This window comes from Helianthus annuus, chromosome 16 (genome assembly GCF_002127325.2).
Source record: "Helianthus annuus cultivar XRQ/B chromosome 16, HanXRQr2.0-SUNRISE, whole genome shotgun sequence".
NCBI lineage: Eukaryota > Viridiplantae > Streptophyta > Magnoliopsida > Asterales > Asteraceae > Helianthus > Helianthus annuus.
In genome coordinates this window covers 6,685,868-6,699,703 of record NC_035448.2, presented here as the reverse complement: position 1 = coordinate 6,699,703, position 13,836 = coordinate 6,685,868, and the positions used below count along the sequence as shown (strand labels likewise).

Sequence of the window (13,836 nt, the reverse complement as noted above, 5' to 3'; positions counted from 1 at the left end):
GATATTATGATGTCTTTTGTTTACATGTTTAGATTACATGAGACAAAACAAATACAAACTCATTAGGTTAATTTTTCCCCACTTGTGATCGTATCCGATTCCTAGGACTATAACTTTACATGTCAGATTCAAAGTTGTATATCTTTATTGTTTGAAGCTCTACTAACACTATGTTCCAGAAGGAAAGGAAAGGAAACAGAAAGAAAGTAAAAATATTTTGTGTTCCAGAGTTTCATTTAAGGAAGGAAAAGAAAGGAAAATAAAACATGTCGTGTTCCCGAGTTTCATTTAAGGAAGGAAATGACAGGAAAACTAGGCTAAATTCTTTAATTTTTCTTTCCTTCCGATTTGGGAGGAAGCGGTGGGAAAGTCATCTTTTTTTTTCCTTTCTCGTCCTTTCCTTTCTCACTTTTACTTTCTCTTCTTATCCCTCGTTAAGTTAACTCGGGAACAAAGCGTAAGACTATGGGTGTGGGGCGGGGGATTGAGAGAAACGCCGAAGTCACCACCCCGGGTGGGCTTGGGTTTGGGCGTGGCCCCATTGGCGTGGGATTCAGCCCGGGCGTTGGGCGGGGCTACCCACATGACATGGTGAAACTTCATTGGCCAAGAGCACTAGCCACGCCACCCAGCCACGCCCCACCATACCCCTTTGAAATTGGCTTTTGGTCTTGGGTGCCCCATACTCCACGTGTAGCACCATGCCCCCAACCCACGCCCGACCATACCCCTCGGACTAATACCATAATGTAATCTTTTCATATATGCAGTTTTTTTAGCATTTTATATCATTCAGAATTCAAATAATCAACCAACAACCAGAGTCAACATGACCAGAATACTCGACCGGTGTTTGGAGTTTCGTCCATACACGTTTATTTAAGTCCACCTTATAAGCATTACTAGGCTCTCCGTATTTTGGTGTACCGATCAACAAGAGATGTCCAAGGAACGATACTAGGCACTGCATGTTTGTCACCTCAGCAGGTAGTCTTGCAACAAACTGCCACATGTCATCTTCTAGCACGACCACGTCATTAGCATGACATGTGTATAGTTTTTTATCGGTACCTTCGACATAAATTTGGGGAGTGTTCGTGGTCTCTGATAACACGCCATTGCTTTCTGACCACTTTCTGGCAGACGTGTCAAATACCTCAATGCTCTGATGGAACTGACCTTGCATGTTTGTTGAATATCCATTGATGACATGGAACTTGCCACGGTAGAACAAGCATTCACACTCATCACGCTCTTTTGCCATGTCAGGTAATTGGGTCCAATTATCGTTCGTCACGTCATACGCCCATACGGTTTTAAGCGCGTTTTTTTCGAGATCATGCCCACCGGCAACAAACACCGTCCGATCACCATCACTCGCACAACCGAAAAACGATCTGGGCCCACCAGGCATGTCAGCACCACGACGCCACTTGGACGACAAAAAATCAAAAATAAAAACCAAATTAAGACAGTCCCAAGTCCGTGGATCATACCCGCCCATAACAACAAGATCCGACCCGACAGCAACCATCCCACAAAACAACGGCAACCCGTTTTCAAACTCCGGTAAACACGGCATCTCCGACCAGCTACCCGTCTCCGGCTCGAAAACAACCAACCGGTACACCGGAACATCCAAACACTTCCTTTTTCCGGCCGGGTTCATCTTCGCCTGAGAGAGAACCACGAGAGATTGAGCTTTTCCGGTGGAATTCCGGAGCCGGAGAAGCTCAGGCAAGTGAACCTCAGCTTTCCAAGCCTTACATACTGATCGGATAGTATGAAACTGATTGAAAGGAACTCGAATAAAGCATTGAAGTGCAATATCATGAGGAAGATCTTGAAATCGATCCATGAATGAAGAAACAAGTGATTTGCGGAAATTGTTTATATAGGTTAATTAAGACTAATGAATTGGACCATTTATAGATGAATTGTGTGTTAAAGATGTTGCAATTGGGTGATTCTATTGATTGTAGTATATCTGTTGGCCATATAATATTTTTAAGAAGACAATGATATACGAAGTTTTCTGTTGGCGACTGTAGCATTCATTCAATTATTAAATTACAAAGAAGATATGGATTGGTCTTTGTCAAATTGTTTATTTATTGACGTTATCTGTGTGTGCCCTCAAGTATTGTTGAATTAGACTTTTAGTTGACAATCAATGAAACCGACTTGAATTAGACTTTTAGTTTTTTTTAGACTTTTAGTTGACATCAATGAAACCGACAAATTTGCCGTTAGATTTGGTAATATTGTTAGCCAAATTTGATGATGCCATCGGTTCATGACCATAGTCACATGGAACGCGGTACCTCTGGTACACGGTACGAAAACTGGTATTCAATTCGGGCCTTTCTAAAAATCGGTACGTTGGGGGAGGTTCATTTGGGAACGCTAATTCGGTACGTGGTACGGTGTATCCTGTGAGGTACCACCGTAGTTTGGTACAGGTATCATATACATAAAAAAAAGTATAAAATAGATCTTTCATTAAATTTTCAAAAACATAATCAAAATTCAAAATAGAAACTTCATAAAAGAAAATTCATAATCAATACATAAATTTCATAAAACTCAATCTATCCTTTGTTTTTTCTTTCCGTTTGAGTCGCCATTGTCTTCTAGTTCTTCTCCTTCTAAGTTTCCCATTGCATATCTTCGTACCTCGTACCTCGAACTAGGGCCTTCCAAGTAATCACTTTCTGGATTCATATCCCATTTTTTTTTGTTGGCCCAGTTTTGTAACTTTCTAAGAAACGAGACTGAAGTCTGATGTTTAAAGTTAATGGCGGGAAAAAAACTATTCAGTTACCTCTAATATATAAAAAGCGGGAAAAAGTTAATGGGTTTTCAAATTCCGGTACATGAATCTGGCTGTACCGGAACGCCGGCCACTACAAACGGAAACGCGTTTTGGATTAATTAAAAACGTGTATTCACCGATTGGAACACTATTATGGTACACAATCGGGAACGGTCCAAATTAGCGATCCGGTACGCGGAGATTGAGACGACTCTGTACCGCGATTCGGTACGACCGATCTGGTACGCGATACAAGGGTCTTTTAGCGTTTCCTGTGACTATGTTCATGACACATATATAATTCTGTTTGTAGTTCAATGATTTTTAATAATATCTAATATTAATAAAAGAATATTTTTAATGTCACATGGCATTCTTTTCATTGATTTAGTAATAATAATGTCACATGTCATTTGCTACTTCAGTCTTACAATTTTTATTTATCTTTTTTAATTTAATTCTTTTATTAATATTAGATGTGGCATTAAAAGTATTCATTTATTAATACTAGTAGTAAGACCCGTGTGCAAACACGGGTGGTTTTAGAAAACCATGCATAACACATTTTAATAGAAAGCATAGATAGGTATATAGATATTGTATCAACACGTGTTATCTATTATAGCTAAAAGACAACTATAAACATAGATCATCGGTTAATATATCAGTTACATACGATTATTTCCATTCTCTTTTCCAAAAAACAGAGTACCCACCTATTGACAATGTAAACTGCTTATAGACATAAGTACATATAAAAAATGACTAACAAACTTAATAGAATTTGAATACAACTTAAGTTTCAACAAACATTAACTACGAACACACAATCACCTGCCTCACAAACTTTCACCAAAGCGAAATCAAGGTTGATCAGGCCTTTGACTTCCAGCAATCCTTTTGACTTCAACACATGATAGGTCTTCAACAGACTTTAGACTTCAACAGATTTTTGTGTATAACAGCCTTTATAAATCAGCAGACTTTAGAAATCAGTAGATCTTTATTCTCTCATCAACCTTTCCCGGATTTGCCCTTTGAATTGGAGCTCAAAATCCAAGTAATCAGTATCATCTTCATTCCTATCAAGCTGAAGGTTAAAAAGATCTTAGAGGTCAACTGGATTCAGACCAAGTGCATTCTCCCTTTATATGTTTTCAAAGACTTGAGCAAAGTCAATACATGGGTCTGTTTGTCAGACTTCCACTTTAGTATTTTTGGGTCTAATGGGTTTTTTGGGTGAAGTTTGTGATGATAATCGGGTCATGATTATTCGTCATAAACTTAGGCTATTATAACTATGAATATAAGAATCTCGTTATTGATTCTAATGGGCAAACTAGGACCCATGAAATCACACATAACTTGGTGTCAAAAACGAGTACTTAGACTAGATAATACTTCCATACTTATATACTTTTTGTACTTGAATTTCAATCCGAATCTTCCGTTTAAATTCCATTACTTACACACTTTCGTTTCCCCCATGTAGGGTGACTTTGGTGTTCTGCCCTCCAACTTACGAAACTCTTCACGGGATTTCAAAAAAAAAACTTTGCAAAACCGTGAGTACACTTGACCCTTTTTATGCTTTAACGCACTTTTGGGTGTAACATGTTTCACTTATCAAAATACACAATTCACACAAACAAACTTATTCAATCACTCAATCCACCAAACATGCTATTTATTATGCTTAGGTTGTTTATGCTAAAATACATACATGCACTCTACTCTATTTGACATTTACTTAGCTAGCCTACTTTAACAAATATAGCGCTATAGGAGTAGCACACTGCCCGTCGGGGTATTGTTAAGTTATTATACACAACGTTCTCGTTCACTTTGGTGGCGAGGGATGCACATTATTCTTGTGGACACTCGGGTTTGACCTATAGTTATGCATGCTAGTTCAACCTTCTATATAAATTGCCATGTTGGATTTGAAACAACCTTTTATACTTATGCTATGTAATGAAACTTGTGTACTCGCCAATGCTTTTGTGTTGAACTATACTTTTAAACATGTTGCAGGTTGATGATGATGATCCTGTTGAAATCTAGCAGGGACGACTTAGAAACACACATTGAAATACTAGATTTGGTTACTTTATTTTGTTGAACTTTGTAGTATTTTTCTTTTCAAATGTTGTAACTTGAATTTCCTATGTTGTATTTGACAGTTACAGTTATGAAATGAAATTGGTTTCGAATTACAAAACTGGAAATGGAATACGAACATGATACGAATACAAGTTTCCATAAATAGAAATATGATTACACTTTCTAATTAAGGAAAGTATAAAATGCAAAGCGTTACAGGCTCCCCTAATTTAGGAAATTTCGTCATGAAATTTATTCAAGAGGAAGACTCAACGAAAAGATGTGGATGCTTGGTTTTCATTTCACTATCAAGTTCCCAAGTGAATTCAGCACCACGTTTGCCTTCCCATCGAACCTTGACTATGGGAATACGACTGCGCCTTAGCTGCTTGGTTCCTCAGTCCATGATCTCGACCGCTTTTTCCACAAAGTGTAAGGACTCGTTGATTTGGAGATCATCGAGCGGAACTTGAAGTCCTTTTTCAGCTAGGCACTTCTTTAGATTTGAAACGTGAAAGGTCGGATGAACGTTGTTGAGTTCTTGAGGTAGATCCAGTCGATACGCTACCTTGCCAATCCTTTCTAGAATTTTGAAAGGACTACGAAGCGAGGAACGACTTGCGTTTCTTACCAAATCGAACCACTCCTTTTCAAGTGGATACCTTGAGAAGTACGTGATCACCAACATTAAATTCCAAAGGCTTGCGTCTTTTGTCGGCTTTTTAGCTTTGAGTAGGTTATCACGAATTTGCAAGATCTTGTCCGTCGTCTCTTGTATGAGCTCGGGACCGGTGATTTGAGGTTCTCCGATCTCGTGTCAACAAATTGGCGAACGACACTTACGACCATACAATACCTTGAAGGGTGCCATTTAAATACTAGGGTGCCATTTCAAACACGACTAACAATAATAATAACAATCAAATCTTCTCTAACGAAGATTTATGAATAATAAAACGAAATGGTTGTTTTCTTTCTTTAGCTAAGAAATAGAATGAGAAGGAAAAAAATGTATGTTGAGCTCGTAAAGTCAAAGGTAACAAAATCACTTAAAGAAATTGAACCATACTGGTACCGAAATAAAAGTAACCATCCTGAAAGACGCATAAAATGGTACCAGTACCAAAATTGACCGATACGGCAACCCAAAAGTACCGTACCGTAGAATCGAAAGCACCGACCTAAAAAAAACACATAAACAAGGTACCGAATTTTTTTTTGAACGACTAATTTCTTTAATCCCCTGTCGTATGTAGGAGTTGAACCCAAGACCTCCCCCTTACCAACTTAGGTGTTTTTAAAGTTTTGCCTTTGCCAATGGACCACCACCACATTGCTAAACAAGTTACCGAATTGATACTTGGTCCCAAACCCTATAAACACTAGTTAACACCATTGACACGTGGATGTGCAATAGAGTTTTGGGTTCAACAGTTTCTAAATTTTAAACCGTCGTTATGTTGTGTGTACCCTAGAGGACCAAAACCACCGGCGAAGTATTGGTATCACCGACCGTAACCGGAGCCACCGGTAAGTATGCAACCTCTTAGTTTTCAGTGATTCATTGTTCTATTACGCATAATATAGCTATACACGCCATTAATTACTCGTATACGTTCAATTAGTCTGCTCTAGGTTTAGATCGTTATTTCAGCGATTGTGTGTGTATCATTAGATTGCAGTTCAAGCAAGCATTATATTCACCGGAGTGTTTTCGGTGTTTATTCATTTCGGTAAATTGTTTATAGGTATAAGATATCATCATACAGTTTGTATATCATGCATATTGTTTGTATAAATTGTATATAAAGTTATAAACCGATGAACTTATGTTTCATAAATCATATCCAAAACAAATTAGGGATATTGGTCTCTAATAATCCCACCAGACGTCGTTGGTCATTGGTCATTGGCAGTCCCACCTTTTTTTATTACCCCTAACAGTCCCACCTTTCAACTGTTTTTCCTCCACCGGTCCTCAGTTAAAAAATTAACGGAGTTAAGTTTGACGTATTAGGGCTTTTGATCAGAACGAGGATACGAGTTGAATGATATAAAACTTGCCTTGAAATTGTGCTCCAAACGACGAAAACAGTGCTTCAATTCGAGTGTTTAAACTTACAATTAACAAAAATCAAGTTGTTTGGAGCACCGTTTAGAGGTAAGTTTTACATCAACAGACTCGTATTCTCGTTCTGATCAAAAGCCCTAAATTTCAGTTTGTAATTCGGAAAAAAAACATAACTCCATTAAGTTTTTTTAACTGAGGACCTGTGGAGGAAAAATAGTTGAAAGGTGGGACTGTCAGGGGGAATAAAAAAAGGTGGGTCTGCCAATGGACATTGACGTCTAGTAGGGATTATTAGAGGCCAATATCCCAACAAATTATACTCGAAATTAATTAGGCAAATTGTATTTAAATAATCCGAACCGGTTGTTTTTGGCCAGTAATAATACCAACTGAGTTTTGTTCTCGACAGTGGTCCCAACTATTTCATTTTGTTTGTATAATGGTCCGTTGTTAAAAATAACTTAACGGCGTTAAGTTTCTTTCCGAATTGTAAACCGATATTTTAGGGCTTTTGATCAGAACGAGGATATGAGTCGATTGATGTAAAACTCACCTCGAAACAATGCTCCAAACGACGAAAACGGTGCTTCAATTCTGGTGTTTAAACTTTAAACTTCCACTTAACAAAAATCAAGCCGTTTGGAGCATTGTTTCAAGGTAAGCTTTACATCAATGGACTTGTATCCTCGTTCAGATCAAAAGCCCTAAAACATCGGTTTGTGATTCGGAAAAAAACTTAACTCCGTTAAGTTATTTTTAACGGCGGATCATTATGCAAACAAAATGAAATAGTTGGGACCACTGTCGGGAATAAACTCGGTTCGGATTATTATGGGCCAAAAACAGCCGGTTCGGATTATTTAAATCCAATTTGCCAATTAATCATTATAATAATAATAATAAAAGAATGAAAAACTAATATATTTACTATTGTAAAATTAATAAAAAAAAAAAACTAATATATATACTACAATAGAGTAGTAAAGACTTTACCTTATAAACAACCACTCACTTTGTCCCCACGCCGATGTGGGACAAAATATTTACCACCTTTTGAGACTTTTATTCACACACCCAAAACTTACAAATTGCTACTAACTATTAGCTCCATGATCTTAAATGGCATGTATAATAGTTTTTTTAATTATATATGTGGAATCTTATTTATTTTCAAAGCATAACATATTTTTTATATTTTTTTTCTCTATGTGCGCTTTTCTTAAAAAAGCCCCAGCTTTTTTTGCGCCTTGCGCCTAGGCTCCGGGCGAGGCCGATGCGCCTCGCCTGCGCCTTGCGTCTTTGACAACATAGATTCATCCTAACAAAATCACAACAAACGATTTTCAAATTAAAATTACTTGTTGTCCATTTTTGTCAGTATCAGTTATTTATTGTTTCGGTTTCGGCATTTTGAATACTAAGTACGAAACTTGTATTGAGCTGCATGTAGAGTCGATTGCTGCAAACTTTAGGTAATTGAATTGGAATTGAATCTAAATCCCTTGGAATGTAGATTTCATTCCTTATGTTGTTTGTTCCAGTTCCTTTTTTGTTGAAACGAACAACATAAGGAATGGAATCTACATTCCAATTTCATCCAGATTCCGTTCCAATTCGTGAAACGAACACTAGGGTTTGGATGGGGTAGTAGTTTTGAAATGTGGCTGTTCTTTACGGTTTTTACTGTTGGTGCCAGCCTTATTGTAAAATATTTTGACTGCTACACACTGGATGGTAAATGGTTTATATTCAGGTCAAAGTTGCTTCAAGTAGGTGTATTGACTCTTTGACATGCCTGATTCCGGAAGTCATAAACCCGCAGGGCGGGCTCTCCCTTCATGGATGAGCGCAAGGGATGCCGATAACAACTCCGGTCGTAAGGAAAACGACAAAGAAAAACAGCCAGCCGGCCAACGCACATCTACTGATAAATTTTCCAAACTCATGGTACAATTTGGTTTACAACTCTATATGCTGTTATTATACTTCTTCTTACGGTAAATCTCTTAATGGTAATTTTGATGATTGTAGGAAGGGGTTGTATTTGTACTTTCAGGGTTTGTTAATCCGGAACGCAGCACGTTACGGTCGCAAGCATTGGAGATGGGGGCAGAGTATCAAGGTGATTGGAACGACAAATGCACCCTGCTGGTTTGTGCGTTTACTAATACCCCGAAGTTTCGACAAGTTGAGGCTGATAATGGAACCGTTGTCTCCAAGGTTTAACTTCTTATCACATTTTCATATTTATTCGTCGGCGTAAATCCATCTACTAATATGCTATGTATTATCTAATATATGACTGTCAGTGTGTTACAACGCATCTTACGAAGTTTGATAATTTTATTTTAGGGTTGGATAACCGAGTGTTATGACCAGAAACAGCTTGTTGCGATTGAACCTTTCCTTTTGCATGCTGGTAAACCGTGGAGGCATCAAAGCAATTCTACTGGACCTAGCCAAGGTTTCCTCTCTCTATACACACAAACACATGCGTACATATACATATATGTAGCTAGTTAGTCATTTATAATTGTACTTGATTTCTACCATCTCAGCATTTCTATCATGTAAATCATCATCATCATACTCAGTATATCCCACCAATAGCACAGCTAAGGTAGGGTCTGAGGAGGGTAAGATGTAGACAGCCTTACCTCTACCCTGTAGGAATAGAGAGGCTGCTTCCAGTGAGACCCCCGGCTCGGTAGTAGTTTTGCATCAAGCCTTGGACATAAGGCACATAACACTCAGCAATTGGGACAAAAGCCGATTAGCGCATGTACCCCCTTGTCTTTCGGCTATCAACGCCACCACATGATGCATGATTAACCGTCCCTCGCTTTTTAACGTTATTTTTACGAAATTAGTAAAATAACGTTAAAATTAGTGCACTTTCACTTTTGCCCCCAAGGGCCACACATATATACATTATATGTGCATACCGTAAGCGGGGCGTATTTCTGTCATGTAAATGTTCATGTAATATAACTGAAGTATTAATTAGTATATCTTCATATTAACTGCTTTAATTGACATCTCGTACAAGCCATAAGTTTCTTCAAAGCTAAAGTTTGTCTCTTTATTTACTGTTAATCACTTCGCAGTTACCCGTGTATAAATGTAGTACCGAATTTAACTGTCTTTAGTTGGTATAAAACTTTGTATTTGTGATTTTTCTTCTTGTGTCGGTTTTCCGCTCATCAATTTTAAGGATTTGAAAACTGTCTTGTTTTACATTTGGCATCTGATATAATTGGTGCTTGCAGATTTAAAACCATCTTCATCAAAGAGCTCGTATAAGCAAGCAGATAAGTTTGTGGATTCAAAACCACGAGCGTCTTCTTCGAGCAAGGTTTATTTTGCCTTTTTTGGTTTAATTACCGAGCAACGTGCCAAGCTATTTGCTTGTATGATTGAAATAATGGTTATAGTGACGTTTTTGTAAGTGATATCTGAAACAGAGTCAACAGACAGCCCATAAGCCTGCTAAAAAGGAGTTTTCAACTTCTGACGTGAAGAAATGGGCAATAGATGACATGAAAAAAACGATGTCATGGTTGAACAGTCAAGAGGAAAAGGTAAGGCAGATCGTTTTTTTTTTTCTGAGATGCTAAGAAAGTAAGAAGAAAACAATAAAGCATTAAAGCCAACTCACTCATGCGCATTATTACTCAGCCTGATTCAAGTGAGATAAAGAAGGTAGCAGCTGAAGGAATCCTGACATGTTTGCAGGATGCGATAGATTCTCTCAAGGAGGGACGGGTATGTAATTTCTTGTAATGTCTGCTACATGGTTCTAATTTTGGCATGCTTACTTGTTATGTTCAATTTCTTACTAGGTAGAATACAAAAAAAGTTGGTTAAACGGGGTACGGGTCAAATGGGTCAAAAGTACCGGAATTGTAATTAAAGTTCATACGTCCTCCTCAAATGTTTTCATTTAAAAAAATGTATTTATTGAAATATATAATCTTTTATTCATATGTAACACACTATTATTATTATTATTAATAATAGTAAAAAACAAGTTCAAGGCTTACAGGATACTTCTTTGGTTTTCATTTTGACCACTAATGTTCTTGGTTTTTCTCTTTTATTCAACTTTCCAACATTAATAAATAAAGAAAAGTACATGATTTTGCAACATTAATTAGTAAATTAATGTACACACATTTACAAGTTTTATTTTTATGGTTTTCGCTATATTTTTTTGTTACATTTTACAACTTTTGTGTAACAAAACCATTGATTTTTTTTTTTTTTTGTTTCAATGGCTTATATCATACTTATTAGAATACACGCCTTTAATTCAATACTTTTACTTTTCACTTACGAATTTCGTTCCTTAGTTTTTTTTAGAAAAAGCTAAATGTCTGGTTACGTTTTATTTTTTCCTCGACATTCCAAGATAAACTTTATTGAAAACGGAGTTGTGTTCTACATATAGTATTTTTTCGGTGTCGTAGGCTATAGCGAGTGCAAGTGCTGTGTCCGAACCGTGACGAATCGAACCGATCCTGATCAAACAAAGTTTGTAACGGTATCCCACCAATATATATGTTTATGGTTTTTGATTGATGCAAAACACGTGTCGATATCCCTTCGGACATAACACAACTTTATTTTATGCCGGTACTTATTTTTATAGTTTTTTGTTTCGATACGAGTCGGTTGAACCGATGCAACACGCAAACCGATACCATCCAAACTTCTGGCGCAGCGCGCGGACAATTTTCCTAGTTGTTACACAAATAATAACCTTCTGAAATTGAAACTGTTTCGGGTCAATCCAAAGCCTAATTACTCTCCTTGACCCAAAGCCATCCTACGCGACTCATCTGTTTTACCTATGAATGAGTTGATTCCTGTTATATTCTGCATCCCCTAATTACCAATATCTCCATAAAATTTTCCATTCTATGTATTTAAAATATTACAAATTTGTCTACAGGGCTTGGAAAAAATACTTGAGGACTGGAGTTTTGTCCCACGGGTTGTTGAAGAGCTGAACAAGCTTGACATAGCCGGAGATAGTCCGGTTAAAAAAGACGTTTACCACCAAGCTATCGTGTGCAAACGCATTTATGAATTTGAGCTCGGAAATTCAGAAGATGAAAAAACGACGGATAAAAAGAAACGAGCGAAGATCGAGAAAAGTGAAAAAACAGAAAATTATGACAGTGATGATACAATTGAGATGACAGAAGAAGAAGTAAAGGAAGCATTTGATAGAGTTGCTTCTAGCTTTCATAAATGACAAGTGATAACCACTTTGGTTGACTGTTCTGAGTTTTTGCCTGCTCTTATCACGGTTCTATGAACAGTCTTTGTGTTATCTAAAAAGAAGAAGTTGGTTTTTGGTCCTTTATGTTTGACCCTTATTGTCAACTGGCGCGGTTCATATGGGGTTTGACAAGTTTCTTTAGTTGCTTGGACTGCTATATGCTAGTTTTAGTGGATTAGGTTAGGGGTGTAAACGAGCCGGGCCGAGCCCGACTAGCCTCGAGCCTACTTATTTGAGCTCGAGCTCGGCTTGCAAGTAAAAGCCAAAGCTCGAGCGCGGCTCGACGCAGCTTGAGCTATTTTGAGAACAACCTTAAATGAGCTAAAAGGTCGGCTCGAGCTCGCTTTAATATTGCTTAAATGAGCCAAAGCTTGGCTCGCCAATGTTATCATCATTATTATTTTATTATATATAAAAAAAACTAAAATTTTGTTTGGGCTCATTTAGGCTTGCAAGCTTAAACGAGCTTTGTATTCCAGGTTGGGGTTCGATAACTAAACGAGCTCTATTTCAATCTTGGGCTCTTTAAGGTTCGGCTTGTTCGAGCTTTTAACCGAGCCGATCACGAGTAGCTCTCGAGCCTTTGGGCTTGTTTACTCCCCTAGATTAGGTACATTGGATTTGACTCGACACGTTTTGTAGCACGCTTTTAGTATTTACAGCCTTGCCAAAGTGAAAGCCCTGATCTTTGCGGATCTTATGTGAAGTAGCCAAGTGGGTTGTAGGTGACTATGTGTACGCGATGAGCAGAACAACCGAATAATCGGACCATAGGCGATATGATTGAATAGCTTTAATCGAAGTAATCAAATATATTGAGAAATTGATGGTTGATCATGATCGTTCTTATAACTAATTTTTATGATTTGAGTTATGGTTATATACTTTAGTTAACTGTAGAAGCTTGAAGCTTGAGTTGACATGATAACAATCTCTAGGAGTCTAGGTTAGCCCATTAAGCAATGTTTTTTTTGTGTCTTATCTTTTGTAAGAGTGTTCATAGAATGTTCTTTTGTATATCTAAAGTTGACAGGTGATATCTTTGTGGTGTAACTTCTCCCATTTATGCCTTCACGTTCATTGACCTGCTTTTGTTTCACAAGACTATCGGGTTTTGTCGCCTCAAACTCGATTATTCTTACCACTTGATAGAGACACATGCTTCTTAGACCATACGGTATGATGGGCTTGAAAAATGAGCGTTATTCGACACTTGAACGACACGTCAGCACACGTCAGAAACGGGACGTTGTGCCAAATGCGGGGTGTGGAACAGTGGCGTTATTCGACACGTGACACCTATTTTTTGTTATTATTTTTATATAAATTGTGTATTTATTTAAAAAAAATACCTATATAATAATTAACAATAATAAAAAAGATTAGAAAATGTAAATAAAAAAGTACATAAACTAAAAAAAGGTTACATAATTTAAATAAAAACTACATAAGTTTCTTGTACATTTCCCTCTCTTCGTCGTCTAGGTGATCGATCTTCATAGCGAGAAATTTCATATTCGAGATTTTACAATGACTATATGGCACCTCATTCATAGTGCG

At 37.4% G+C, this 13,836-nt stretch overlaps 2 protein-coding genes across 3 annotated transcripts; one reads left to right on the top strand and one right to left on the bottom strand.

The window, feature by feature from the left end:
- Positions 1-799: 799 nt before the first annotated feature.
- Positions 800-1,858, bottom strand: LOC110918909 (F-box/kelch-repeat protein At1g15670-like). Its single transcript, XM_022163187.1, has one exon. It carries the CDS (start codon positions 1,856-1,858, stop codon positions 800-802), a length of 1,059 nt encoding a protein of 352 aa, XP_022018879.1.
- Positions 1,859-6,293: 4,435 nt separating this feature from the next.
- On the top strand, positions 6,294-12,417 carry LOC110915903 (DNA-repair protein XRCC1). 2 transcript variants are annotated; one of them, XM_022160654.2, is made up of 8 exons: positions 6,294-6,448; positions 8,812-8,936; positions 9,021-9,209; positions 9,342-9,453; positions 10,259-10,344; positions 10,454-10,570; positions 10,668-10,754; positions 11,944-12,417. In XM_022160654.2, the coding sequence occupies exons 2-8, from the start codon at positions 8,832-8,834 to the stop codon at positions 12,247-12,249; spliced, it is 1,002 nt and encodes a 333-aa protein (XP_022016346.1). In that variant the 5' UTR covers positions 6,294-6,448; positions 8,812-8,831; the 3' UTR covers positions 12,250-12,417. The 2 variants fall into 2 exon arrangements, with proteins under 2 accessions (XP_022016346.1, XP_022016345.1); XM_022160653.2 differs by having other exon boundaries at positions 6,297-6,448; positions 8,743-8,936.
- The last annotated feature ends 1,419 nt before the right edge of the window (positions 12,418-13,836 follow it).

What these genes read in the sequence shown, in the direction of transcription:
- LOC110918909 (XM_022163187.1), bottom strand. Translation starts at nt 1,858, where the DNA reads ATGGATCGATTTCAAGATCTTCCTCATGATATTGCACTTCAATGCTTT.
- LOC110915903 (XM_022160653.2), top strand. Translation starts at nt 8,781, where the DNA reads ATGCCTGATTCCGGAAGTCATAAACCCGCAGGGCGGGCTCTCCCTTCA. An exon ending in GAGCGTCTTCTTCGAGCAAG is followed by an intron (nt 10,345 to 10,453) that starts GTTTATTTTGCC and finishes TATCTGAAACAG; the next exon opens with AGTCAACAGACAGCCCATAA. An exon ending in TGAACAGTCAAGAGGAAAAG is followed by an intron (nt 10,571 to 10,667) that starts GTAAGGCAGATC and finishes ATTATTACTCAG; the next exon opens with CCTGATTCAAGTGAGATAAA.